The sequence below is a fragment of the Ambystoma mexicanum genome, chromosome 6p, assembly GCF_040938575.1.
Source record: "Ambystoma mexicanum isolate Mex_15411 chromosome 6p, UKY_AmexF1_1, whole genome shotgun sequence".
In the NCBI taxonomy this organism is placed as follows: Eukaryota; Metazoa; Chordata; class Amphibia; order Caudata; family Ambystomatidae; genus Ambystoma; species Ambystoma mexicanum.
Window position 1 is genome coordinate 655450752 of NC_090935.1, and position 26223 is coordinate 655476974.

At 49.3% G+C, this 26223-nt stretch overlaps 1 protein-coding gene across 5 annotated transcripts in view; it reads right to left on the reverse strand.

Annotated features, from left to right (window-relative positions):
• The window catches only part of BDP1 (BDP1 general transcription factor IIIB subunit), a 2223165-nt gene that overhangs the window by 1633715 nt on the left and 563227 nt on the right, over nucleotides 1–26223 (reverse strand). For all 5 annotated transcript variants that reach the window (XM_069627521.1, XM_069627519.1, XM_069627520.1 and 2 more), the window contains exon 8: nucleotides 16017–16071. In XM_069627521.1, the coding sequence (XP_069483622.1) occupies nucleotides 16017–16071 (55 nt within the window). The remainder of the gene's footprint in view (nucleotides 1–16016; nucleotides 16072–26223) is intronic.

The window sequence follows — 26223 nt, forward strand, 5'->3', positions numbered from 1 at the left end:
TCCATACATCTCTGTGGTAAATTGAGATGTCCAAACTCTATGACCTCAGGAGCCATGCTGCTAGGTTCATGGAGTTGGGTAGATGATGCACCTTCTGACCTTGGTGCTGGGACAAAAGATTGTACCAGCCCGGGAGTTTGATGGGATCGCACACAGAAAGTCTGCGTAGGTGTGGAAACCACAGTTGTCTCGCCCACATGGGAGCACTAGGACGAGCGTCATCGACTCTCTGTTCATCTTGCTCACCACCTTCCAGATGAGAGGAGTTGGTGGAAAAGCGTACACAAACATCCCTGACCAGTTCATCCACAGGGCGTTCCCCAGGGAGTCTGGTTGGGGAAACCTGGATGCGAATCCTGGGCACTGTCTGTTTTCGCTTGTGGCGAATAGGTCTATAGTGGGGAAGGAAACCCCACAGAGAAGAGATCTTCTATGATATCTCTGGGTAGACACCATTCGTGTTCCTCCGGAAGGGGATCCCTGCTCAAAGCGTCAGCTAGAGAATTGAGATCCCCTGGAACATGTTGAGATGACAGAAAGATGTTCCGTCCGAGTGCCCATATCCAAATTTTCTGGGCAAGTCTGGACAGATTTGGCGAACGAGTCCCTCCTTGCTTGTTCAGGTAGAACATGGCTGTCGTGCTGTCCGTTCGGATCTGTACCGACAGGTTCAGTAGGTAGGGCTCGAATGCTTGAAGTGCTCTGAAAACTGCCAGAAGCTCTAGCATGTTGATGTGATTCTTGGCCAGTGTGTGAGACCAGAGACCCTGAGCTGTGTGGTGGAGATGGTGAGCTCCCCATCCCGTCAGGCATGCGTCCGTCGCGACTACCGCCTGTATCTCGGGATCGTAAAAGGGTTTCCCCTTGGATAGATTGTCTCTTGTCCACCAGTGGAGTCTTTGTACAAATGTTGGCCAAACGACCACTAGATCGTCCCACTGACCACTTGCCTGAGACCACAGTTTCACCAACCATTCTTGCATGGGACGCATGCGCAGGCGCGCGTGGGGGACCAAGTAAATGCATGACGCCATCATGCCCAGCAAACGCATTGCTTTGCGTACTGTTATCTGGCGACCGGTTTGATATTGCGGAATTTGCAGTAGTATATTCCGAATTCTTTCCTCTGAAGGAAAAGCCAACCCCTCTTGAGTATTTAGAACAGCTCCTAGGAACTGCTTGGAGGTGCTGGGCACCAGACTATTTTTTCTCGTTTATGGAGAAGCCCAATTCGAAGAGGAGGTCGATAGTTCTTTGAATGTTTGTCCTGCAAATTACTGGGGTCTCCCCCGTGATGAGCCAGATAAGGGTACACTGGGATTGCCTCCCTGCGTAGGTGTGCCGCCGCCACCGCCAGTACCTTGGTGAATACCCTTGGAGCCGAGGCTATCCCGAAGGGCAGTACCTTGAACTGGTAGTGCCGACTATCCACCTTGAAGCGCAGATATTTTCTGTGCGCTGGGAACATGGAAATATGAAAATAGGCATCTTTCATATCCAATGTTGCCATGTAATCCCACTTTTTTAGGAGGGGAATTACCTCTTGGAGAATAGTCATGCGAAGGTTTTGGGGCTTGACATACTTGTTTGCAGTCCGTAAGTCCAATACTGGGCACATTGTCAAATCTTTTTTTGGCACAAGGAAGTAAGTTGAATAAATACCCTTGTTTACCTGGTGTCCCGGGACGAGTTCTATCGCGTCCTTTGCGAGAAAAATTTCGATCTCTTCGAGTAGGATCTTCTGGTGGTCTAAGGAGTGTATTCTTTGTCGTGGAGGGTGGTTTCAGGGACGCTCTAGGAGTTCTATGCAGTATCCTGCGGACACTGTGGACAGCACCCATCTGTCTGATGTGGTCCCTTCCCAAGCTTGGGTGAAGATGGAAATGCGTCCCCCTACTGGGGATGCGTGAGAAGGGACCCTGAACGGAGCGTCACTGTTTTGGTGGAGGCGTGCCCCCTCCTTTATTGGGACTGCCTCTACCCCTACCACGACCTCTTTTGTTACCCCTGCCATAACTCTGGTTAGACTGCTGGTTAGTGTTCCATGTAGTACCCTGGCCTTGGGAATAGTTTGAGCCTCTTTGGGAATTTTGTCCGCGAGGCCGACGAAAATTGCCATTCCCTCTCTGGTTAGGGGGTTTGTTGGTTAGTTGCCCTAGGGACTTGAGTGTCTCGTACTCGTCCTTGGCATTTTTTAGCGCGTCCTCGACAGCCTTTCCAAACAATAGATCCGGCTCCACCGGCTTATCTATCAATGATGCTTGGGTCTTGGCCTTGAAACCACACTGCCGTAGCCAAGCATGCCTCTTGATGACCGTGCTTTCAGCAATTAATCTGCCGGCGTTATCCGCGGCATCAAAGGTTGATTTTAAAATGCAACCCGACACGGCTCTCTCCTCTGCCGAAACTCGTGCTAATTGGCTCTTTAAGGATTCTGGAGCGGAGTCTATGAGAGCCGCGACTTCTTCCCATTGGTGGCAGTTGTAACTAGCCAGCAGGGTGGTGGAGTTTGCAATCCTTGCCTGGTAGGCGGAAGTGGAGGCTACTTTCCTGCCCAAGCCATAAATCTTCTTGCTCTCCTTGTCGGGGGGAGCTTCGGACGATAAGGGTGTTCCACGCCCTGTTACGGGTGTTTGTAACAACCAGGGAGTCCGGTTTGAGATGTCCCCTTATGTATAGTGGGTCAGATTGGGCTGCCCTGAAAAGCTTTTCAATTCTGGGGCTTACTGCCCTAGTAAGATTGGGGTTAACAAGGGAAGGGTCTATCCTCCTTTGTATTGACTCAAGGATAGGGATGGCCTGAGCAACAGGTCTCCTTTCTCGCCCACCAGTTCCTCTGCAAAGTCCCTCTCGTCCTGAGCACCCTGGGTGTCAATGTGGAAGTGCTGTGCCGCTCTGAACAGGACCTCATTCAGGAGAGGTTGGTTGTCGACAGGGGAGTCGGTAACCGCGGGCTCTTTCTCTACCGGGGGCTCTTTCTCTACCGGGGAATCTACCCTGTATGTATCTGGGGCGTCGTCCTCCTCCTCCTCTTGGTCCTCACCATCCCCATAATAGCCTGTCCCAGTTTGTTCTTCGAGCATGCCCACGTCTGGATCCTCAACAGAGGATGGATCTTCCTGGTATTGAGAATAGGGCTGCCTATAGAAGGGGTCTGAAAATTGTGCTTCACCCTGGGACTTCCTACTTGGGGGTATTGGATCTTTCGAGCCTGAGGGAGTTGACCCTTCTGGGGTATAAGAGAGAAAGTGTTCGGGGTTCTTGGCATAGAAATCTGCCAATGATGACATCCTTGACATTACTCTATGTCATCACTGGACCATTCCCTTGAACTGGGAATAACTCTTTCCTGGAGTGCTTTCCCGGTTTTATCCTGACTAGACCTACTGGTTTGAACAGGGGTCTTAGGGACAGGGGACTGAGACTTGTCCGTCTGTTTAGGTGTGGAAGTAGGCTGGGACTGCTTACTTCGTTGTTTTCCCCCCTCCCCGTGGGTGGAAGAGTGTTTCCCCGACTTTAGGGCCCCATCAGAGCTTTTCGATGCCTGGCGTTGAAATTCGGGGGTAGAGTCCCTGTCTCTGGAGAGTGTAAGGGATTTGGTAGCAGCCTTACCGCTGCCTGCAGACGCCGACTCCTGGAGTGCGGCTTGGGGGTAGAGGTCGGCGTCATCCTCCGACGACCGAACCTCAGTCACTAAGGGGAGCGAGGCACTTTTAGCAACAGTGGAGGGTTGCTTGGTGACATGAGGCGATCTCGAATGCGAACGCCCAGAGGACAGCGACTCGGTGGACCGTTCTCTACGTGCCTCTTTCCGAGAACTCGACGTGCGCATCGAGTCTAGGTTGGACTTGTGTTTGCTGGAAGTGGTGTGGGTAGCGCTCGTGTCGCCGGGGGTCTTCCCCATAGCTGCCCTGCCGGACATCCTTCCGAGGTCGGGGACTTGCGCTTGGCTGTCCATCGACGCCACATTGCCCTCGCCGTCCGAAAGTACGGCGTCGCTGCCATCGCTAAAGGCACCCTCCACGGCCATGGCCTCTTGTCGCCTGGCGTGGTGGGCCCAACGCTTTGTCGAACGGTCCTTAAGGGTCTTTGGTTTAAACCGACTGCACGCTCTGCAATTCGCCTCAGGGTGGTCCTCGGCAAGCAGAGGTTACACGTGGCGTGTCTGTCAACCCAAGGATACTTGCGGTTGCACTTGGGCAAAATTGAAAGGGGGTACCCTCCATACGCACCCTACCGCAGCGGGCTGGGAGTGTAGGAATATAAGTAATGTACCTATATTAATCAGAGTGTAGGATATGTGCCACCCCCCACTCTCCCTACTTGCAGGGCAGAGTCCAGGGGACTTCCGAGGCCCAAATCCAGCGTTGAGTGTCGATGTTCGGAGACTCGACGTATAGGTGGAATAAACGAGTAAATATATAACAATATTTGCAAAATCTGACTAAGTCGGGGAACTCCGCTCAGTGCTTACGACCAGCATGGCGGAAAAAAACAATCTGAAGGTCCTAGACACGTGAGGGATCATGGTACAGTGGACGTCACACCAGGGATAGTATTACTGGCACGCCCTGTGTCGACGCCCATTTTCGAGTTTCGAAAAACAAACTAATACTCCGCAGCTTCCACTAGATGTCGGCCTATGCACAGCATGTGATCTAAGCAGAGTCCACAAGCCTCAGAAATATAAATACATACAAGTGACATCATGCTTAAGAGTGGACGAAAGGCCGTTGAGGGACATTGAGTCGACGACGCATAGTTACCTCTACCTGAAAACAATTCCGAAGCAACTATCCAGCCGATGCTGGAAGGCGATCAAAAGATGAGGAATACGTGGGAGGATACAATCTGTCTGTAACTAAAATATTGCTTTACAAAAAAATGTTGTACATCATGGTCAAATAACAAGATCATCCTATATCTTGTGAGGTATCGCAAGTGTTAGGAAGATTGTATGCAGTAACCGTTGGGTGCACAACAACCCTGACCTCCTGGTAATAGGAACCCAACCTTTGGTACAAGTCTGTACTACACAGGTTGGTAGCGTGATTGAGCAGCCAGGCTCATCTCAAGAGGGGACAATGTGAGCTGTAGGGGAGTTACACAGCGATTCACAGTGACAAGTTTTCAAATAAACTCTTACACACAAGGTTTCTTGATTGAACAAGTATTAATGTATTTAACAGTCAGTTTGAATAAACCTTCTTCAGAAGGGAGCAATATAATAGCAACACAAAAATACCTCCAAAATACACACTTCGTTTCTCTAAATCAGCAAATACCCATTTGGGATGGCACACAGACAATCCCTACACCCTCATGTGACTTAAATAGCTAGGACACTGGGCATTAATATATCACTGTAGCATTTAGAGCAATACTGAGATGAGTGTCAAAGAAAATGGTTATCAGAATAAAACAAGAGATCACACAAATATTCTGAAGCAGGTAAGTACTTTTGGAAACCCCCAATGCAAAATAAGTTAACCCCTTCCTGGAAGAAAGACAAAACACAAAGTCAGAGGGAAGAAAAGCCGTTCAGGGAGCCAGGCCAGGCCAATGTAAATTGGGCAAAAGTCTAGTTGAGCTGAAGCACTTCTTAGAGGTAGGTAAAAGTCTTGCACAATGTTTTAGAAGTCTTTGCAGAAAAGAAGAAATCAAAGTAGGGCCACAAGCGGTTTAGGCTTGTGAGGTAAAGAAGCTGTTAGCAACTCTACAGGATTAACTAAAACGAGTCTCAACTGAGAACAAGTGAGGCTACACAACAAGAAGTAAGTTCTCATACACTGTACAGTACCTTTGGTTAGAAGAAATGGTTCCAGATGGCTTCTGTTCTTGTGCAGCTCTGCAGATCCGTTGTTCCAAAGCCTCAGTCGTGGGGACAAGAGGGAGGACGTCTGGAGGACTCCTGCACTGCAACAGGACGGTCGGCGACAGAAAAGGACCAACTTCTATTTAGTGGCACTTCACGGTTTCATCTCCTCGCGTCTCAGCAAATAGCACCACTGCGGTGCTTGGCTGTCGAGTTGGGCTTTACTTGCATCTGTGGTCCAGCACTCTGTTGAGGTGGCTTAGGCTTGGTCAGTCCTGCTTCCTGGGAGTCCGGAGGATCTTCCTAGAGCTCTTAGCCAACTAACGCACACGATCTGGTGTTCCTCTCCCTGGCTATTCATTTCCAGCAGCAGCAGTGGAAATCCAAACAGCTTCGGGAGGATGTCCAGACGGGCTTACTTTGGAGTGGATTGGTCCCACCAACTCAAGGGGAGAAGTCGTCCTTGCAGGGCTTCTCTAGTCAAGGCGAATTCGGAGCTTCAGCACAGCAGCAGGGCTTCACTGGGCAAACCAACGGTCCAGAAGTTGCAGCAGGGTCTCTTCCAAGTTCTTCTTCGGATTCCTTCATCCAGTGGTCTACTCTGCCTTCCAAGCCAAAAAGCCTCGCCTTTTATGCATGTTTCACCCATTCATTCCAGCCTGTCAGTCACCTAGCAGGGTGGCTGTCCTTGCCGGACAGCCAGCCAATTACCTAAGAGTGCATTCCTGTCTCCTAGGAGACTAAGCACAGGGAGTTTCGAGCACCTCCCTCGTTTCGGGCACCTCCCTCGCTTCCTGCCCCCTACCCCTAACCCCGGGTGTCTGACCCTGCCAGACACCCTGGAGCCAAAGGCGGGCTTCACTCGTGAATCCTGCCAAAGACAAAATGAGCAAAGGGACCAAACCTGGTTTGGCGAGCAGGGTAAATCTCAAGAAGGACCTTTCCACAAAGAAATGGCGAAAAAAGAAGACCGGGGCCATGTTGACAAAAATGGCACTGTTGGGTGCTTTACTGCAACTGCGAACGCAGCCCACGATAAAAGCACACCACGGTAGTTCAAAGTAAACCACTGCCACCAGCCATTCATCGAGGAAAGGGTAACAAAAAAGTTACATGAGAAACTAGACAAATGGGATACTAAGTAACCCCTGAAGCACCCTATTGTAAGATAGTGTGTGCTGGGTCTAGAAAGTTACAAATGTAAGTAAAGTCAATTTCACGTCAGTGCTCTTGGAAACAGTAGTTTATCCAAGAGAAGGAATTTAAACCTTTGGGAAATCTGAAAGACTTCCCTGTGTACCACACAGCACCTTCAGTGCAGTGGCAATGTAAAAGATGATCCGTATGGAGTTTGTCAGACTCCACAACCAAAAGAAACAGTTCAAATCAGAGAAAAATACATGAGAGAGTGGGGAAAAAGGGTCTCACTCTCTCCAGGTAAAAAATGAAAGTCCAAGACTCCAGCAAAAGAGGTGGGGGTCTCTAAGGTAGAGAGGAATTAGCACATTTCTGAGAATTCTCACTAACAGTGACTAAGACTTGTGCACACAGGTATACCGGTGGTTGCAATAAACCTTTAATAAATTAAATGGGTTGGAGAAAAGCCCATCTTTCCCGAACTCTAGGAGGGGTTTCCATCCCTCAACAAAACTAACTACAGTCTCCGTCAAGATGGCCAAAGAAGGGAGGCGCTGTTGCGCGGCTAAGGAAATCGCAGCTGACTGAAATGGTCCGGCAACGACCTGAAATCCTTTTTTAAAATCATGCGATTTGGTCCCTTCTCTTTTCCCTGGAACCCACGTCTTTGAATCATGAACGTGTGGGTCAGGGCTGGATCGTGGTAACGATCGAATATATATATCCCTAGATGCTCATTGAGACGAACATTGCTCTGGGCCGATATCCTGGCACCTGAGAGACCGACTGTGGTGTGTGGCAAAACGGGCTAGTGATTGCACAAGGTGATGGCACTCAGTGGCGGCGGTCGGCTGTCAGCCCCGGCGTGGTGTATCGGGACATCCCCGATACCCATCTCACCGGACGAGGGGCACTTCCAAACTGGACTCAGTAGAGCCCTGCACCCACTTGCTGATACTTGACCAACAAGGACTGACATTCAAAGTGGAAAACCACCCACTATCCTGCGATAAAGCTGGTCATTGGAAAAGCAGCACAGATAATTTGGGAGCAAAGATCAAAAGGTAGATGTCTCAGCCATACAAATGGATAAGTTTTGTGGCCGAATGACAGAGGCAGAACAAAGGATAAGTGAGGGTGAAGACAAAGTGACAATCCTAAAGCGGGAGGTGGCCAACCTTTAACAAGTAGTCAAAAAAGTGTTGACGAAGAATGAGAACCTGGTGAGCCACTCCAGGCGAAATATCCAGATCCCAGGAATACCGGAATCCACACCAATTGACAATATGGAGAAATTTGTGGAGACACTGCTAGTGGAGGTACTGGGGAACCCCCCCACTCACGAACATGTACATGGTGGGGCGCATACATCGATCATTGGCGGCGAGGACCCTCCCACCCCTTGCGCACCGGAACGTCCCATCATTGCTAGAATTTTTCAGCTATTGCGACAGGGATATTGTGCTCTGCTCCGCCAGGGACAAGGAGCTGCAGTGGGGGTCTGCCACAATCCGTCTCTTTCCGGACTTTAGTTCATTGGTCCAGGAACAACTTAAAACCTTCTAGTCCATCAAAAACACTCTGCAACGAAAGGAGATCCAGTACTCCATGCTATATCCAGCCAAGCTCAGGGTGTTCAATAATTGCTTGGTAACCTTCTTTACCCCTCCAGAAGCAGCTGAACGCTTTGCATTGAATCTCCCAGACCATGGGATTTTGCCTCGACACTCCCCTGGATGTTACCTTTATACTTTACTTGAAACACCACATGGCTGCCTAGATGGCACAAATGGTGGATTCCAGGTGCGACGGATGGGCCACAGAATTGCAAGATACGGCCGTTGCCATGAGGAGCGATCTGGCTGTCCACGGCACCCCGATATCTGCAGGCACTGTTGAGGGATTGTTGATGGGGATTTATTTGGAGGGGAATGGGAGCCGGTAGGTTTATGTTTCTGGTGTGGGTGGGAAGGGTTTGGTACTACGGCTTGGGATAGTAAGATTTCATTCAAGTTAGTTTATATCCGGGACAGGGGGAGGGCTCCGAGATCAGCGCATGAAAGGGATTTAATCCACGCAACATACCATGGAAGCATGCCAACTACGGACCAGGGTTCAGTCCAACCATGTAGGAAACATTGCCCATAGAATACAGTTCCACCATGTAGGTATTATTGACCCAGGCATCTCTTGTTATTGCCGTGTTATGGGAACACCTAAGCCGGGGAGGACACAGGACAAGGTGATGCCGCTAATGTCATGGAATATACGCGGATTTACCAATCAGAAGAAAATTCGGCTAATAACAAACTACAGCAAAAATCCTATAAACATTCTGTGCCTGCAGGAAACACTTAGCCCGGGGCACATCCCTCCCCATTTTGGCAGGCTGGGGTGTCCATATATACTGCTCTTCATGCACCATGCACTCCAGGGGGTGTAGCGACATACGTACACCGCTCCTTAGAATTTTAATTGCACAACCAGATTGGAGATGCATAAGGACAATATATTATATTGACTCGAGAAATCTCTGGATTAAAACTGCTGTTGATAAACATAAGCCCCAAACACTGATTTCCCCCCACATTTTTCACCACTGCGCCAACCATATTCACAAATTCCCGGACTATGACATTGTATAGACGGGCGAAATTCAATATGGCCATCACACTAGAATTGGACAGGTTGACCTCAGCGCAACACACCCTACCACGAGCAGCCCAGGCATGGACCGCTATCGCAGACTATCACGGTTTGCATAATATGTGTCGGGAAAAGAACGTGTGGTGGAAGATAACATGCTCTCCCGAACTCTTTCAGAACACTCCCCAGTGCTGATCCGCATTGCAGGACTGACAGGGCCCTTCAAACAACTGCAATGGCAATTTAGAGCAGAAACTCTAGATGATGCTGTGTTCCGGGGGGGAAAATTAGACGAGATATACAGACCTACTTTCAAACCAATGAGGGTTCGGTCCCCGACCCGGGGGTTGTCTGGCAGGCCTTTAAAGTGTATGTCAGAGTATGTTGTACAGCAAAGGAAGGAGGGGTTGGGGAGGTCTGAAAGCTCTGTGTAAATCCATGCGCACATTAGAAGCTGCCATTAAAGAGTTAGAAACCCAGTGGGGACCCAAGGTGTGCGACACCCTGAGAATGAAAAGAGGAGAACTGAACCAACTGGCAACTGGCAATCAGGGAGGAGAGGTTTCTCAGAGACCTGATTGCAGCGTCAAGATATGGTGAGGGTGACCGTCACAGCAAGACGCTAGCATGGGCTATCAAACATGAGCACCAACTGATGACCATCATGGATGTGCAAGGCCCGAATGGGTGACTCATTAAGGACTCTAAAGGAATTAATAGTACATTTCGCGAATACTATGATCGACTATATACATCCCGAACCAACGCAGGACATGACATCATACCCCAATACCTAGATAAGATAGCCTTGGGGTGGATAGACCCAGAACAAGGGGAGACTCTAAATGCACCCATATCGGACCAAGAGATGCGCAAAGCAGTTCCCTCTCTCCCTAACGGGAAAGCCCCTGGCCTAGACGGGATAACCACTGAATTTTATAAGACCTACATAGACTACTTGCTGACATACCAACGCGACATGTATGAGAGCGCCTTGTCCTCAGGCGTCCTTCCTGAATCCACAAGAACTGCTCTAGTAACAGTGCTCCTCAAGCCAGAAAAGGACCCCCAAAAATGCACATCATACAGACCACTGTCGTTAATTAACACCACAACAAAATTCTAGCTAAAATACTGATGGACCAGCTCCTTCCGCATATGCCTACCCTGGTTCTCCCAGATCATGCCGGGTGTAGTCGCTCGACCCTAAATAATCTGAGGCGACTATTCACATTTATGCATAATGTCAATCCGGGATTCTCCATGGCAGTGGCGGTGTTGGATGCAGAGAAGGCCTTCTACTCCGTAGAATGGCCATTCCTGTTCAAGGTCCTCCGCCAGTCCGGATTTGGCCTCACATTCATACGCTGGATCCGCCTGTGGTACACAGCACCAAAAGGCAGCAGTGTACACGAATGGTATGACATCAGAATATATTCACCCAACGTGGGGAACACGGCAGGGATGCCCCCCCCATTACCGATTCTGTTCACCCTTGCGTTAGAGCCATTGGCCTGCTATATACGAGCATTCCACGCTCATCTGGGCATATGAATACACTCACATCTCAGTATAATTTCCCTGTACGCAGACAATATATTACTGTATGTCAAACAGCCTACGCTGAATTTACTGCCACTGACCCAAGAGATAAGTAGGTTTGGAGACTCTCTGGACTAAGAATAAATAGGAATATGTCAAAAGTACTACCCCATGCGTCCAACAGGTAGATGTAGGAAATTACTACCGTTGGTGCCCCCCAAGGAATAAAATACCTGGGCATTCTAGTGCCCATCTCTGTAGGAGATATATACAGGGGAAACTATTTTGAGGGCGCTAGAGCTGCTAGAACAGAGTGAACTCGTGGATCCTATTGCCCATCTCCAAGGCTGCCCACGTTGCGCTGGCTAAAATGGTATTAACCAAACGAGACTACATATTCATCAACATACCCATCTTGCCCACAATACATTTTTGGTCCAGGGTCGAAAGCCAAATGGTGCAACTGGCCTGGCCCGGCAGGCAAGCCAGGGTATCCTATGACATCATTGCGCTACCATACGAGCGGGGAGGGCTTGAGTACCCAGATTTATACTTCTATTTTCTGGCCGTGCAGGTCCAATACGCAGCAGGGTGGGGATCCCCCGCCTTTGAGCTCCCGCACTCACTACTGGTGAAGGTTATTGTGCATCTGAATAATCTACAGGGGGCGTTCTGGGGTAATCGGGACAAAACACCACGGACCGAGGTTCAACCTATTGAAGCGACATGTAGGGCTTGGGGACAAATCGGCCGGGTGACTGGCACTGTGGCCCACCACTCCCCAGACTTCCCTATGTATAAAATACGCGGGATCCCAATCACACATGAGAAAGTATTCCAGACGCACTTTGAAAGACTGGGGTTTATACTTTAAGGGATCAGATACATGACGAGCAGTCCATAACTTGGGATTCCCTGAAAGCCAGAGGCGATTGGACCGCAGTGACCACGCTAATGTATTTTAGGTTAAGAGAGGTGCTGGGATCGAAGTGGCCCGAGTTCCCACATGGCCCCACCCCCCCCCCACACAATACTCCAATATATGATGAACCCACTGTCCACCAAGAAATTGGTGTCCACCATCTACAAGATGACCAGAACACTGAGGGAGGTGGGTGGGCAGTCTCATAGGAGTAAATGGGAAGTGGCGCAAGGGACAGTGATAAGTGAAGAGCATTGGAAAATTATATGTAGGCAGACACGCATGTTGTCTCTGAATGGCCGATTTAGGCTAATACATTTTAAATTCTTACACCAAGTATGCTACTCTTTGTCTCAACTGTGCAGATTCAGCCATGGGAGATCCTCCCTCTGTAGATGTGATGGGGACCCAGTGGACTTTTACCACGTGGCATGGTCCTGCCCACGTATCAACTTTTTTGGGGGAAGATTGAAGAGGCCATGTCTGAGATGTTATCGACCACATGGAACTACACAGCAAAACTATGGATACCAGCACTGATCGAGGGGGGGGCCCCCACTCAGAGAGGAGGTTGTTGGGGATGGCTACTGTGATGGCCAGGTACAGGATAGCTAGAACATAGGGAAAACGTAAGCCACCTTATTTTCTGGAATGGCTAAATTTGAATATGTGTGAACAACGAGAAACTCTATACACTTCAGTAGTAGTCCGATGGATTATTGGGGCCCCTTCAGGCAATACTACTCTGAGTGGATACAAAACAGGCAAATAGCTGGGAGAGCCCTGCAGCAAAGTGATTTAGCCAACTAATTAATATGTACCCCATCAGGAACAGGAATGACGCACTTTGGACAGAGTAGCTCATAGTAATGCAGAGAATGCCGACGATTCATATACCCTGCATAACAGTGAATATAGGAGAGTCCAGATCATATCACTAAGATATCTACACTTGTGATGTGTACAATGGAGCTAGTAGACTGGTATTTGTATTATCATGTGCGCTGTACTGTGGAGCCCGGGGGAGGGAGAGAATAGGGGAGTTAATGTATGTTTTATTATTATATACATAGATTACTGTTGTGTAAAACCAATAAAGAAAGTTAAAAAAAAAATGCCCAAAGTAAACGTCTTCCGTTCTATGTCACAAACTCTACGCTGACCCTCACATGCTAATCTATCATAAAGCGCAAAAGGGCTTAATGGTCTCTAGCTGCCACTTGCAGCTGTAGATCACAATTTAAAATCAAAGTTCCAAAAGGGTGTCAAAGAAATGAACAACCAATGGTTCCAGCATCAGTGGAAGGGGTTCCCTTCACCTAGGTTTCCTAGTTCTTTCGCATTTCACAGTCTTGTAAGCACCAGAGGGTGTTCGCCTACAAACACATATTGCAAATATATGGTAAGGATTTCATATCAAGAGATTGCCTTTCTTCTCCTTACAACCTCTTCCTTTCAAGGTTTGCCTTCCTCGGGGCTTCACACAATTGCAAGGTTTCTTCACTTTACTTTCTCCTCTTGCTTGCTTTCAGCAGAGTGGTTTACAAGTTTAACCCAAAAACGCCAAGAAAGTGTTTCCGTCCTCTTGGTCTTTAAACCACGTTTCAACAATTGGAAATGATTTGCCTTGTAGAGAGATTACCCTACTCTCTTGGTAGAGAGGGTTTCTCACTCTCCAGGTTCACAACAAAATAAAAAGCTCAAGACGTTCCTTCCCTGCTTGGTCTTTTCAATCCTTCACAAGACTTGCTTTCTTTCCTTGTTTGTATTTAACACAGGAGGGCTCTGGTGTACTCTCCAGCCAGGACTTGGTTAAGAATGGACTATTTTGGTTGTGGGTCCCAGACTCGCATTCAAACTGCCTGGTACACTCTCCTGCCAGGGATTTATCAGACTTCTTGATTTTTTTTATTTGGGTGCAGCTCCCAGACACGCATGCAAGGTGCCTGGTATACTCTCCTGCCAGGACCTTGCCAATGTTGGGACACTCCCATATGTTCATATTGTTTTCCATTCAAGTATTGGGCCTTTTGCCCGCCTTTCATTCACAACTTCACATGGTTGCCAGGTTCCCCCCAGCTCCCCTACTCGGGTTCTCCCAGGCTTTCCAATTACTTTCAATTGGCGTGTGCAGTACGCCTCGAAGTGCCCGGTGCCCCAATCTCCCTGTGTGGGATCAGCAGTCTCGCCTGACTGCTTCAACCTTCTCCATGGACTGCGTGTTGCTCAGTGGAAAGCTTCAACTTCTGGCCAGCATCGCTTAGGCTCCCCAGTCCTTGCACTGCAGCGGCTTTCCCAGTAGGGCATCTCTTGCCCCTTACTTCCACGCAGCAGACCTCTAGTCTCGGAGCCTCCTCTTCAGACATTGCGACAATCTCACCTGTTCTGTCTGCGGTGTATCCCTCCGGTCTCCTAAACTGCCTTGGGTATGGAGCGTCTCCATCTTCCCAGCATTGGTCAGCTGTTTGGAACAACTAGCCTGCACTGCGTGGCTCTCGGCGGGTGTGATCTTTATTGCTCGGGCCCTCTTTCCCGTCCCAGTAGGACCATAGGAACAAATATGTTTTTGTCTATGGTTTTTAACAGGAAGTTCCATATTCCAAACATAGCTGGGAAGGCAATGACTGGCGACTATTATCCCTCAAAGGGGGTGGGGGTATGACAGGTCTTCTATTGAGCCATCTTCACACCACTGAGGTTGAGTGGTAAAAGTTACAAGCAAACTAGAGGAATAACTATAGAGCAAAAAACACCTCTTCTTTAGCTAAGCTCTTCATGTGACACTTTGAAAAACATTTCCATTAAATCCACAAGTCATTATTCAATGGTCCAGATACATTGATGATGTAAAGTAAGGAGATAACAATTATCAATCATGACAGACAATGGCAACATTGTTACCAGAACATACAGAAAACCAACTGAGGTTAATAACATTTGATATGTTAAGAGCTGTCACAGATCACTCCCTATAGGTAACATCCCTCGTGTAATTTATGTAAAAAAGAAAATGCACTAGGTTACAATATTACAAACATGAAAAAATTGTTAAGAATACATTTAAATAAACATGCTATTTTGATTCTGATATTAACTAGGCCATTAACATGAGTCACAACAAAGAAATGAACTGTTTGATGTAAACAAAAATTAAATCTTTAAAAGTGCAGACTAAGTAGATTAATCACACAATATTAATTGGAATCAAAACTAAGTGGTCACAATCCTTAAAAAAACATTGACATGTACCCTATACTATCACAGTATATAGAAGGCTGCCCTCATCTGTTTTATGCTAAAGTTTCTACCATGGGAATAAATTTAAGTACAAGTCATCTCAAATAAGGGGACAGAGGAAACGTTAACTGTCCCTGTAACAAACTGAAAGGTTTCTACAAATGCGGTACATGTTCCATCTGTATATATGTTAGGGTCAATACTCACCAAGTGTTTGATTCAAATTGTTATTTATTGAACATTGATTGCAAAGTTACTTACACCATTTATGCTGCATTCTACATTTGTGACAATGTGCGTGGGGAGCACCATACGTGAACTGGACAACATATGATAATTGTGCAAAGTGGTGACACCACAATTATGCTGGCTGCACATTGGGAAGAGCAGCAGGTCAGAACCCAGAACATATATTCTTGGTTGGATTCTAAGAATAGTGAGTAGTAGGAAAGAGGCAACAATCATGAACTTTGTGCTTGTTTACAGAGATAAAAATTCTTATTGGACTGCATTAATAAAAGGCCCTTTACACCAATAATTAAATGTTTTTATAATAACCATAACAAGTCAAATGAAATCTGCAAAAATATTCAACTTATTAATTTCTGGCTGTTCCAACATTGCAAAATCGGATAAAGGATCTTTGGTAAAATAGAAGATGTAACATTGACTAATTTAATATATCAATCGATTTGTTTAAAGCACAGAAGGACTTACTAAATGCTTTGTCTATCCTCCATCCATTTGCTCGTTCTTCGCGTTTAAACTTGTTCTGAAGAATAACGGGAAAAACATTTTCGGTTTAATTCCTCTTCACATCAAAAACAGGTGGCAATTAAAACTAAATAAGTATTTGTACGTAAATGAAAAGCACAGATTTATTATTAAACAGAATGTTATAATTTATCAAGTATTCATAGATTACAAAAGTTCAGTAAAGAAAAGGAAAGACTCCAAAATGTCATAATGAAGACATTAAAAAACACAAATCCTAACTGCACATTATTCAGAAGTTCAAACTGAGCTTTAAATATGAGAAGAGCAGAGAGCATGCAATCCACAGGCACTACACTCCTTGCACAGCTCTCCATTGAACTCCTTTATGTACGGCACTTCAGGGGAAGTACTGTGGCACAGTTCTTCGGTCTACTGCATTCGTGTTATCCAAAGAAGAGCACACTTGTCATTTTTTATTCTAACATTAGAAAAAATACTTCCTCTTTAGCAACTCTGGCATGAACTACTAAATCTTCACTGTAGCTGTGAGTTTGTACCTTTCACAGCTATTCAAGATTTTTTAAATTTGTTTATTTGTAAATCAGCACACAGGAGAACATTAACAATTACGTATAGCCTCACGATACGCATGTGAATCGACATTTCCCTTATCCCGCCCTCGTTATCCCCAGATGAGACTTATCACACAGTCTCACTGTGTCGGGCCAGGCGGCGAATGTTCACTGGTTAAGTGGAGGGCTCTTGCGATTAAGCGTGGCTTATAGGTTAGGGCTGGATAGTTCTGGTCATAGTCTAACATCAGTGCCCAAATGTTCATAAAACGATGAAGCAGGCCCGCCTTGGCTGCCATGACCTTTTCAGCTATTAATATGTCCCAAATGTTAACCCACCAGAGAGTCATCAGAGGGCCTTACACTGATTTCCAGGTACGTACAACTGTGATTTTGGCTGCCAGTAGGAGTTGGGTTATTAGGGTTGCCTTCCTTCCCGTTCTTAGGAACCCCCATGAGGACGTGCTCGGGGGCCAGTGGTATTGTCACTTGGGTAATATCCTTTATTGCGGCGAAGCATTGGGACCAGAATTCCCTTACCTTAGGGCATGTCCACCACATATGGAAGTAAGATCCCGGGAGGCCGCAGAGACGCCTGCTGGAAGTGTGTCCAATACCGGCTGGAAGTGGTGCAGACGAAGAGTGGGGGAAGTACCAACGCAGAAGCAATTTGGGGCGCATTCCCAATTAGGGATGCAGGGAGAGGCCGAGCGCGTTCGACCATATGTCCATCCACGTATGGTCCTCTATAGCGTGACCCGGGTCCGCCTCCCATTGGGTCATATAGGAGGGCTTAGTGCGAAAAGGCTCCTCCTGCAGTAGTCTATAGATGGCTGAGATCTTCCCTCGGGCAGGCAAGTCAGTTGCTGTAAGCTCTAGTGGGGCGGGCGTCGTGTTGCTGCCGCTCGGGTCTGGGAGCACCAGTGCCTCAACTGGGCGTATGTGAAACTATCCGTTTCCGCAAGTTGGAAGGTTGTTTTGCATTGTTCAAAGGTGAGCGGAGCATCCCCTATGAAGAGCTGCCCCAGCGATTCGAGGCCTCCAGCCACCCAGTTCCTAAAGTTTGTTGGGCAGGATCCCGGGGAGAAAGCTGGGTTCAAGAAGATTGGGGAGCATGTACTCAGGCCCCCTGGAATAACACTGTCTGCGGGCCCAATCCCAGGCCTTCATCGATTGTTTTGTGGAGGACAGCACGTCTGGCCAAGTTTGACACACCACAGAGGGAATGAACGGGAGAAAGCAGAGGGGGAGAGAGAGAGGCGGGATTGTTCGATTTCCACCCATTCCGGGTGCCCTGTAGTGGTTCCCCATACTTGAAGGTGGGCCAGCTGTGCAACCATTTGGTATTTGCGAAGCTCTGGAACCCCCAGAACCCCCAACTTTGCACTGCCCACCATGGTTCTTCGGGGGATCTGCGCTTTTTTGCCCTTCCAGAAGTCAATCATTTTCCTTTGAAGCCGCTACAGGGAGGGTAGCGGGATTGAGACGGGGAGGGAGGAGCAGGCGTAGAGGAACAGTGGGAGGAGGTTAATTTTGCATGCCGTAATGCGGCCTAACAGATCTCTTGCGACTGGCAGCAGTCGAGATCCTTCTCCATGTCCTCGAAGAGGGGGGGGGGGGATTTTGACTGGTAAACTTTTGATGGTTGGGCAGGAATCTGGACCCCCAGGTATGGGATGGATTTGACACTCCATTTGAGTGGGCTTTGCTTCTCTAGGGCTTCCCTCTCATTTGGCCCCAGGCCCACACCCCATGGTTACTGATTTTCCAAAGTTGATGGCGAAACCCACTACCCTCCCGAAACTGTGAATCTCGGTCAGGGCCGCTCTCATGGAAGCCTTGATGTCCGTGATGGTCAGCAACACGTTATCTGCGTAGACAGCAATCTTATGTTGAACGGGGCCTATCTGTGGGCCAATGATCTGAGAGTTTTGGCGGACGCGTAGGGTGTCTAGAACCTGGGGGTTCAGGTCTTTTGCGAAGAGAATGGCGGTGCCTGCCTTCCTGGTGCCACTGGAAGCCAGGAATTGTAGAAGGAAAAGTCTGCTGTGCAGGCGGGGGAAGTCCGCCGGGATCAGGTGAGTTTCTTGCAGGAAAGCTACTGAGGCTCCCTCGTCCTGTAATCTTTGCAAGATCGATTTCCTTTTCGGAGGGGAGTTTAGGCCCCTGACAATTAGGGTGGTGAACTTCAGTTTTAAATTTGGGGGCTGGGTCTCCAAACTCCCTTGCCGCCAAAAAGGGGGGGTTGAGGGTGGAGTCAAGTCAGCCATGGTCGTGAGAGGGGAGCTGCATTGGGTTCTCCTGGGGCTGAGGTTTTTCAAATAGCCTAGTATCGGTATATCCCCTAGCCACCCAGGCTGTCGTCAGCCAACGTAGTCGAACTTCTCTCCAAGGGCAAAGCAGCGACATCCACCTTGGAGGAGGGTATGGGCCGCATGGGGCCCGCAGCAAGCTTAGGCAAGCAAGGTACCAGTGTCATGGGTTTATCAGGCATGTCGCTGATCTTTATTAGGTTTACGGCTTCTCTGCACTCTTGTCCAGGGGGCACGCCCAGGCTCGGGGGTCGCAGTTGGATCGGGACTCCTTCGGCTGGGGGGGAGAGGACCCCGGGCCTCCCGGGGAGCCGGGATGTAAAATTGATGCTGCATCGTCGAGGTGTCTAATAGTTCGCGGGGTGCGGTTGAGCGAGAATTGTAAGGCTGTCGGAAAGAGCCACCGGTAGCGGATCTGTTGGTCTCAAAGGAAGAGCGTGAGTGGGCGTAGGATTCTGCGCACTCTTCAGGGTCAGGGGGGAGAGGTCCTGGAAAATTTGGAGAGGAGAGCCCTAGAATGAGAGTTTGTCACGTGTGCAACCAATCGCTGAGATGGCCTCTTTGTAGGTGTAAAAGTGGCCTTGTGTGATTACATCTGGCGGGGAGTCCGAGTCGGTACCCCTGTCATGATCTCTGCTTCCAAAAGGTCAGGGTTTTCCCAACTCCCTTGGAAGCAGATCCATAACCCAGGTTCCGAGTGCCAACCAGTCCCAATTGGGACCTTTTGGACCCAGTCCTGGCGCCAGTGGCACCAGGCTCATAAATATGCCCAGTCCCAGCGCTGGAAGCGCCGGGCTCATAATGCTTGGGTGGACTTACCTGCAGCAGACCATGCTGCTTACTTGCCTGCCAGTTGAGCCTCTGATCCTCTTCTGTTTGGAACTACTTTTCCTGTTGAGTGGGGCTGGAGCCACTCCCTAGATTCAGAACACTGGAACTCTTCTGGAAGGCAGGAACTCTTTTCTTACCAGGAACTCTTTTCTTACTTAGGCGTGGCTGTGGAAGGAGACACCTAAGCACTACAGGAGGCTATTTAAACCACACCCGGTGGATGAATCTTGCTTTGCGTTATTCTGCACCCTCTGCAGCAGAACGCTCATCGTGTCTTCTGCATCCGGTCCTGGGCCTAAGGAAAAAGGCTTACCATCCTTAATCCAGTCTTCAGCAACACCTATATAGACAAGAAAGAACAGGTTAGCATTCCGGCATCTGAAAGGCAAAGGCTTACCTAATCTTCGTGCGCTCCGGAGGTCTTCACACTGCATTCCGGCATCTGAAAGACAAAAGCTTACCAACTCTTCGCACGCTCCGGAGGCCGTCGGCGCTGCATCCCGCATCTGAAAGACAAAACAAGGTGCGTTTAAAGACATTGGGGAACTTTAATACTCACGTGCCATTACTCCTTTCCACATCTAACCCAGTGGGTATCCCGGCACCCTGCAGCCGCTCCGAACTTGTACCTGCAAAATAAAAAGACAGTTAGAGCGCATCGTGAAGCTGGCAACAAGCGCTTACTTACGTGTTTCCAGGCGCTTCTATCCATCACACGGGCTCCATCTTCAACTCACTTCAGCCCGTCATCCGCCGGAACCCTGCAAAACAAGAGACATCATTATTAAAGACTTTAAAGACATTTGAGTTACTCGAAACTTACCGTTCTTGCAGTAAACGACGGACAGCAGTCCTCTGAAGTCAAGAGGCCTGCGCTACCTATCCAGTGAAGAAACTGGTTACAGCACCCTGCCCCGAGGCAGATGGAGAGCTCGGCATTCACTTACCTAAGGTGAGAGCGTTAACCTGTGGGGGTCTACAGGAGAGGAGAAGGGGAAAGAGATAGGGACACCCCAATAACCCCAGTTCATTAACCCCGTATTTTCTATCTGCAGACATCTTACTCTGCACGTCAGGCATACAGGGCACAGAGGTCCAGCCCAAAGAGCCAACCGGGTGCTGCACATCACCTTTGAAGATACGGTAGTCGCCCAGTCAAGACCGGCGCCTCTGCGAGAATCAGGTGAGCGTTACAACCCCGACGTGGGCGCAGTCTGTCGGTGCGATCAAGAAGTTGGGTTTCCTCTAGGTTAGGTAGCAGCGACTGGAAGAAGTTACCAATGTACTCGAGTAGCTCCTTGTCGGGGATTGAGGAGGGCACTCATCGGCTGCGCAGGTCATTGCAGCGGTAACGATTTTCCAGGTCTTCCTGTTTGTGCTTGAAGATTACGGTTCTGTCCATTAAGGCTCGGATAGTGCGTTGTGCTTCCGCTAGCGAGTTGGAGTGTTCTTGGGCTAGGTCTTCCGATTCCCCCATCCTGTGTTCCATATCGCTGACCCTTTGCTCCGTTTGTTCTAGCTTAGAAGTGAGTTCCGACATGCAGTATCTAAACTCTGCTTTGATATCTGACATAAAGGCTCTTTAGTTGCAAGAGATCCACTCTTCTGGCGCTTTTTGAGGCGTGAGTTTTGGTGGGTCTGACTTCGTGCCCCTCTCCGCCGGCAGAAGCATGGTGGAAATATTCGCTGATTTAGGAAGCTTCAGAGATTTAGCCATGGTTCCGTGGTGAGGGGCGACTCTAGCAAAATTAGGCGAAGTTACAGTGGTTGGCTGGGGGGTGATGTTCTGGTTGATCCGTAGAAGGTTCGAAGGAGCCAGCTGGAGGACCACTCTGTTTTGAGTTGGTGGTAGCGGGGGAAGAGTGGTGAGCCTGGCCGTTCCAGGAGGGGTGCTGGTCGGGTAAGCTCGGTTGGTACTTTGCTATAGTGAAGAGGATACCCAGCGAGAAAGGGAGGAAAGGGGGCCCCCGAGCTTCTGTTGGCCGCTGATGACAGGTCGCCGTTGGGTGAGACCTCCCGGCTGGCCATAAAGGTAGATAGGCCACTCCAGTCCACTGATAGGGGGTGGGCAGAAAGCTGAGGGGGGTGTCGTTGCCAGCTGTGGTGATGTTCCGGGGGTCCAAGAGTTCGACTGGGTGTCTAAGGCTCCGGGGGGAGAGAAAAGCAGGTCCAGCGGCCCTAGGTGGCCCAGTTCACTTCCTTCAGGTCAAGGGGGCGGTCCTCTTCGGCGTGTGTTGGGTCTCATGGATCGCTTCACCCCCTAGGTGATTAGGGTGGGCATACCACCCCAGAGAGAACAGATGGAGGCGCTTTTGTTAGATTAAGAAAGGGGGGCGAGCAGGGAAGCAGAGGCTCCTCTGAAGCAGCAGCGTATATGAGGGGAGCAGCCGCGGGTACAGATGTTCTGCGCCTGAGTGGGTGGTGTGGGAAGGGGGACCCCAGCTGGTTCTCACCTTGTATGTGGGGGGGGCCCAGCCTCAGTCCCCTTGCCGGGGCTCCGTGGTCGCCTGCTGTGAGGAGCCAAAGATGAGGCACAGCCCTGGTCTACCGCAGAGCAGTGGAGACGATCATGAGCCCCTGGCGGGTCTCAGCACGCCGGGGGTGAAGCTCTGGTGACCAGCACTGGGGCCCGTGAAGGCCTCTCCCCGGTCTTCAGAGCCGCTTCAGGCGTATGATGGGCGGGCTCCCCACCATGAGCAGCGCCACTCCGCTGCGTTCTCTTCTTCCCCGTCACCATCCAAGACCGAGTGGTGCCCTTGGGCAAAATAGGCACCGGGTCCGATGCTGCAAGGCGGCGGCAGGGAGACGCCAGGGTCCTCAGGCAAAGGGTCCGCTTCCAGAGGGGCAGGCGGCCCCTGGCAGAGACAGCAGGTGGGGCGGGGCCGCAGTCAGGCACCACGGGCAAAGCTGGAAAAAGCCCAGGAGGCAGGATCAGACCCGGGGCCAAGGGTAGTTAGATGCTCCTAGGTACGGGGCTGATGCAGTGCGCCTGCCATCTTGGGACTGCCTTGTGGTTGCCATCGGCAACCGCCTCCGCCGCGTTTTCGGGGACGCTCTGTACGTTTTAAGCCAGGATTGCAGGGAAATAGGGCTTCCAGCATTCTGCAGGCTGGATCAGATGTTTAGGAGGCTGGGGCATAACGGAAACTGGTGATATGCAGCTGATGCTGCGGGCTCCATGCGGAGGCCATTGAAGTAGCAGCAACATCGCTGGCACTCCAGGCCACGCCCCTCAGGTACTCAAGTTTTAACAAAGCAGTATACAATAAGCTGGGATGAAGCCTACCAGGAGGCTTATATTATGGAATAAAGTCTTCTCAATTGCATTCTGGCAGAAGAATGTGTGAACATATATGGCCTTCATGATCGAGGAGATTTCATATGGCTGTGAAACAACATATTACACTGCTGTGGCAGATCTTCGAGCTATAAAACGTGCCGTCAACAGGAAAAAAGCTGCCTATTTATGTTAGTATGGCTGAAGGTAATGCATGCTGAGAGCCAATGGTTAATGCCCAGCTTGGCATAAACTACTGACCCGTCACTGCCCAGCTTGGACTAGGGTTTACCTTAGTTAGCTACCCTGAAGTCTACAAACAGTTGATCAGCTTGTCTAAAGTATTTTGTCTGTTTGATAAAATACATTAAAGCTCTCATATCACTGGGGTCTTGTAATGGTCTTTAAATAATGCGTGCAGATATCTTTTTTTGTCATTCGTTTTTATTATTACGTGGTTTCAAAGGATATTGCAAACAAGCATAAATCAGCAAATATGTGCCCACTGTTCATTTTATTTTAGACACCCCTTACCCCTATACCCACCATCGTACTCTTCAGAAACAGTTTGTGGATAATCCATACCAACACACATATACAGGACTTAATATAAAAGGTTTACTACTATGCAACATGACCAAGGTCAAATAACTACAGTGCCCCAAGCCTCCCTGGACACAAGGGGGCATAGACATATTTACACATGTAAAGTACCACCTGTAAAGAATCTTAAATTGTGCTTAGATAATGGATGTACCGAAGGATGACCCTCATGACCCTCATGCTCTCAATATTATCTTCTTGTCTAATTGTTCAAACTTATTGTGCCTCTCTGTCTTGTTTGATAGCACCCTGCCCTGTGTCCTTTCCTAGTTCTCTCCTCTCCTCTCCATACCTACTCTATGGTGCTCTCCATCTCTCCTATTTTCTCTAATTGCTTATCTATCGACTATCCTGCTCTCCTCACTAAATCTGGTAGGAAGAAGTTTAAAAAGGACATCCTGGTCTCCAACCCAGGCCTCCCTATGGCCGACACCTATACCAGTGCTTACTCTAGGCAAACATTCACCGACATCCTCTTTGTCGTTCCCTCGCCAGACCTTCTCCTCCTCTCCCATTAATGGTGGCACCCGGTGGGATGCCCTCCTGGCCTCCTTCCACTCCTCTAAAGTCATCATTAATGTTTATGTAAATGGCACCGTCTTGGTCCAAGGCCCTCAGGCCAACCTTCTCCTCTACAATAGACACTTCCAGCGCCTCATCAATTTCCTTTCCTCTCCTGCTGTCCCTGCTCCCCCATACACAGCTTCCTTGCCTACCCCTGCTGCCTATTCCTTGGCTACGTTGCCCTCTCCTCCTTCCCTTTCTGCCCCCCTCGGGCTTCTTCTACACCTCTGCAGGGCGTACCTCTGATATGTACCCCTCCCCGGAAGTCTTTCAAGGACAGCAACCTTCTCCATATTGCCACTCTTAACTCTCGCTCAGCTGTCCAACGCTCCTCGGACATCTGCCGCCTTCTGGAGGAACTTGACCTCGATGTGCTCGGTCTCACTGAGGCATGGTTCACGGCCAGCTCCGTCACAAGCTTTGACACTCTCCTCCCTGATGGCTACAAGTTCCTCTCCGTGCCCAGGTCGAACCGTTCCGGAGGGGGCGTAGCCCTGATCTTCCCTGAGTGGATTCCTGCCTCTATCATTCCTACTCAGGCCTACTGCTCTTTCGAATGCCTCGTCTGCAGGCTCTCCCTCTCCTAGCCATTCCCTTACTGTGGCTACTTTCTCTCGGCCATCTGGTCAGACCTCCTCTTTCCTCTCTGAGTGGGCGGACCTTTCCTCTTCCCTCCTAGTCTCGACGACTCAACTCCTCCTTCTTGGAGACTTCAACATCCACCTGGATGCTTCCTGTCCTTCCTCTGGTCTCTTTCGCGACCTTTGTGAATCTCTCTCACTCTCTATTCTCCCCTCTGACCCAACGCACTCTGCAGGGCACACTCTGGATGTTTTGATCTCCTCAGACCTTCCCCTTTCCATCCCTGTCACCACTCCTCTCTCCTGCAGTGATCACTTTCTCCTTTCCTGCCAGCTCACCCTCTCTACCCCTGAGGCCAAGCCAACTCCATCACTGCTTCCCACCTTCTCAGTAATGGGACCCATGAGGCGCTTGTCAGTTGAGGCTTTCGCCACCACCTTCTCTCATCCCCCTACCCCTTTGGCTGACTCAGACCCTGACACAGCCCTCTCCGTGCTACACTCTGCTATCTCTGATACTCTCAATGTTCTTGCCCCGGTCATGAGGATCCGCCTGAAGCCCAAAGCTAAGTGCAACTCCTGGTATGACTCAGACCTCGTCACCCTTAAACGCAAGTGCAGGGTGGCTGAGAGGATATAGCGCGCTTCATGTACATCCTCCGATAAACTGGCCTGCCGCCTGCTCCAAAGGCAATACCGGCTCTCTGTCCTCACCAGAAGAGAGCTCACCTCGAAGCCCGTGTCTCTGCGGCATCTAACAACTCGGCTGAACTCTAAAATCTGCAAGGAATTGGTCAATCCTGCCACAGTCTCTACCTCTCCAATCCCTTCACAGGCCCAATGCACAGCACTGGCTTCTCATTTCATCTCTAAAACTCAGGACATCCTGTCCTCTCTCTCCTCCTCTTCCCTTCCTTCCTCCCTCTACTCCCTGCTCTTCCTCTGGCCCTTCTTCGACCACCTCTCCTCCCTCCTTCTCTGCCTTTGACCTGTTCTCCCCTGATGAGGTTTCTAGAGAAGTCCGATCTATGAAAGTCTTGTCAAAGCAGGTTCCATCCTTGTTCCTCCAATAACATCAAGGACCACATTGACTCCCTGGCTCCTTCCCTGACTGACTTCTGCAACCACTCCTTAGCCACTGGGGTCTATCCTTCTCCCCTGAAGCACTCCCTTGTTCACCCACTTCTTAAGAAACTCTCTGCTGACCCGTCCTGCCCGGCTAACATTTATTAGTGCTTTAAAGAACTGTCGCTAATAGAAGAATTAGCAGAGGCGCTCCTCTTATAGCTCCTATTGACAGTATCTAAACTGCTGTCCTTCAGACAAGCCAAAAAATACATCTTTACAATTCTCAAATGACTTCCGTCTACACTTTTGGAACAATTCCATCTTCACACATCCTCTTTTCCCCCATACCAAAACTCACTGATCTGTAATCCCTGATGCAATATTAATATTTCCCTGTAT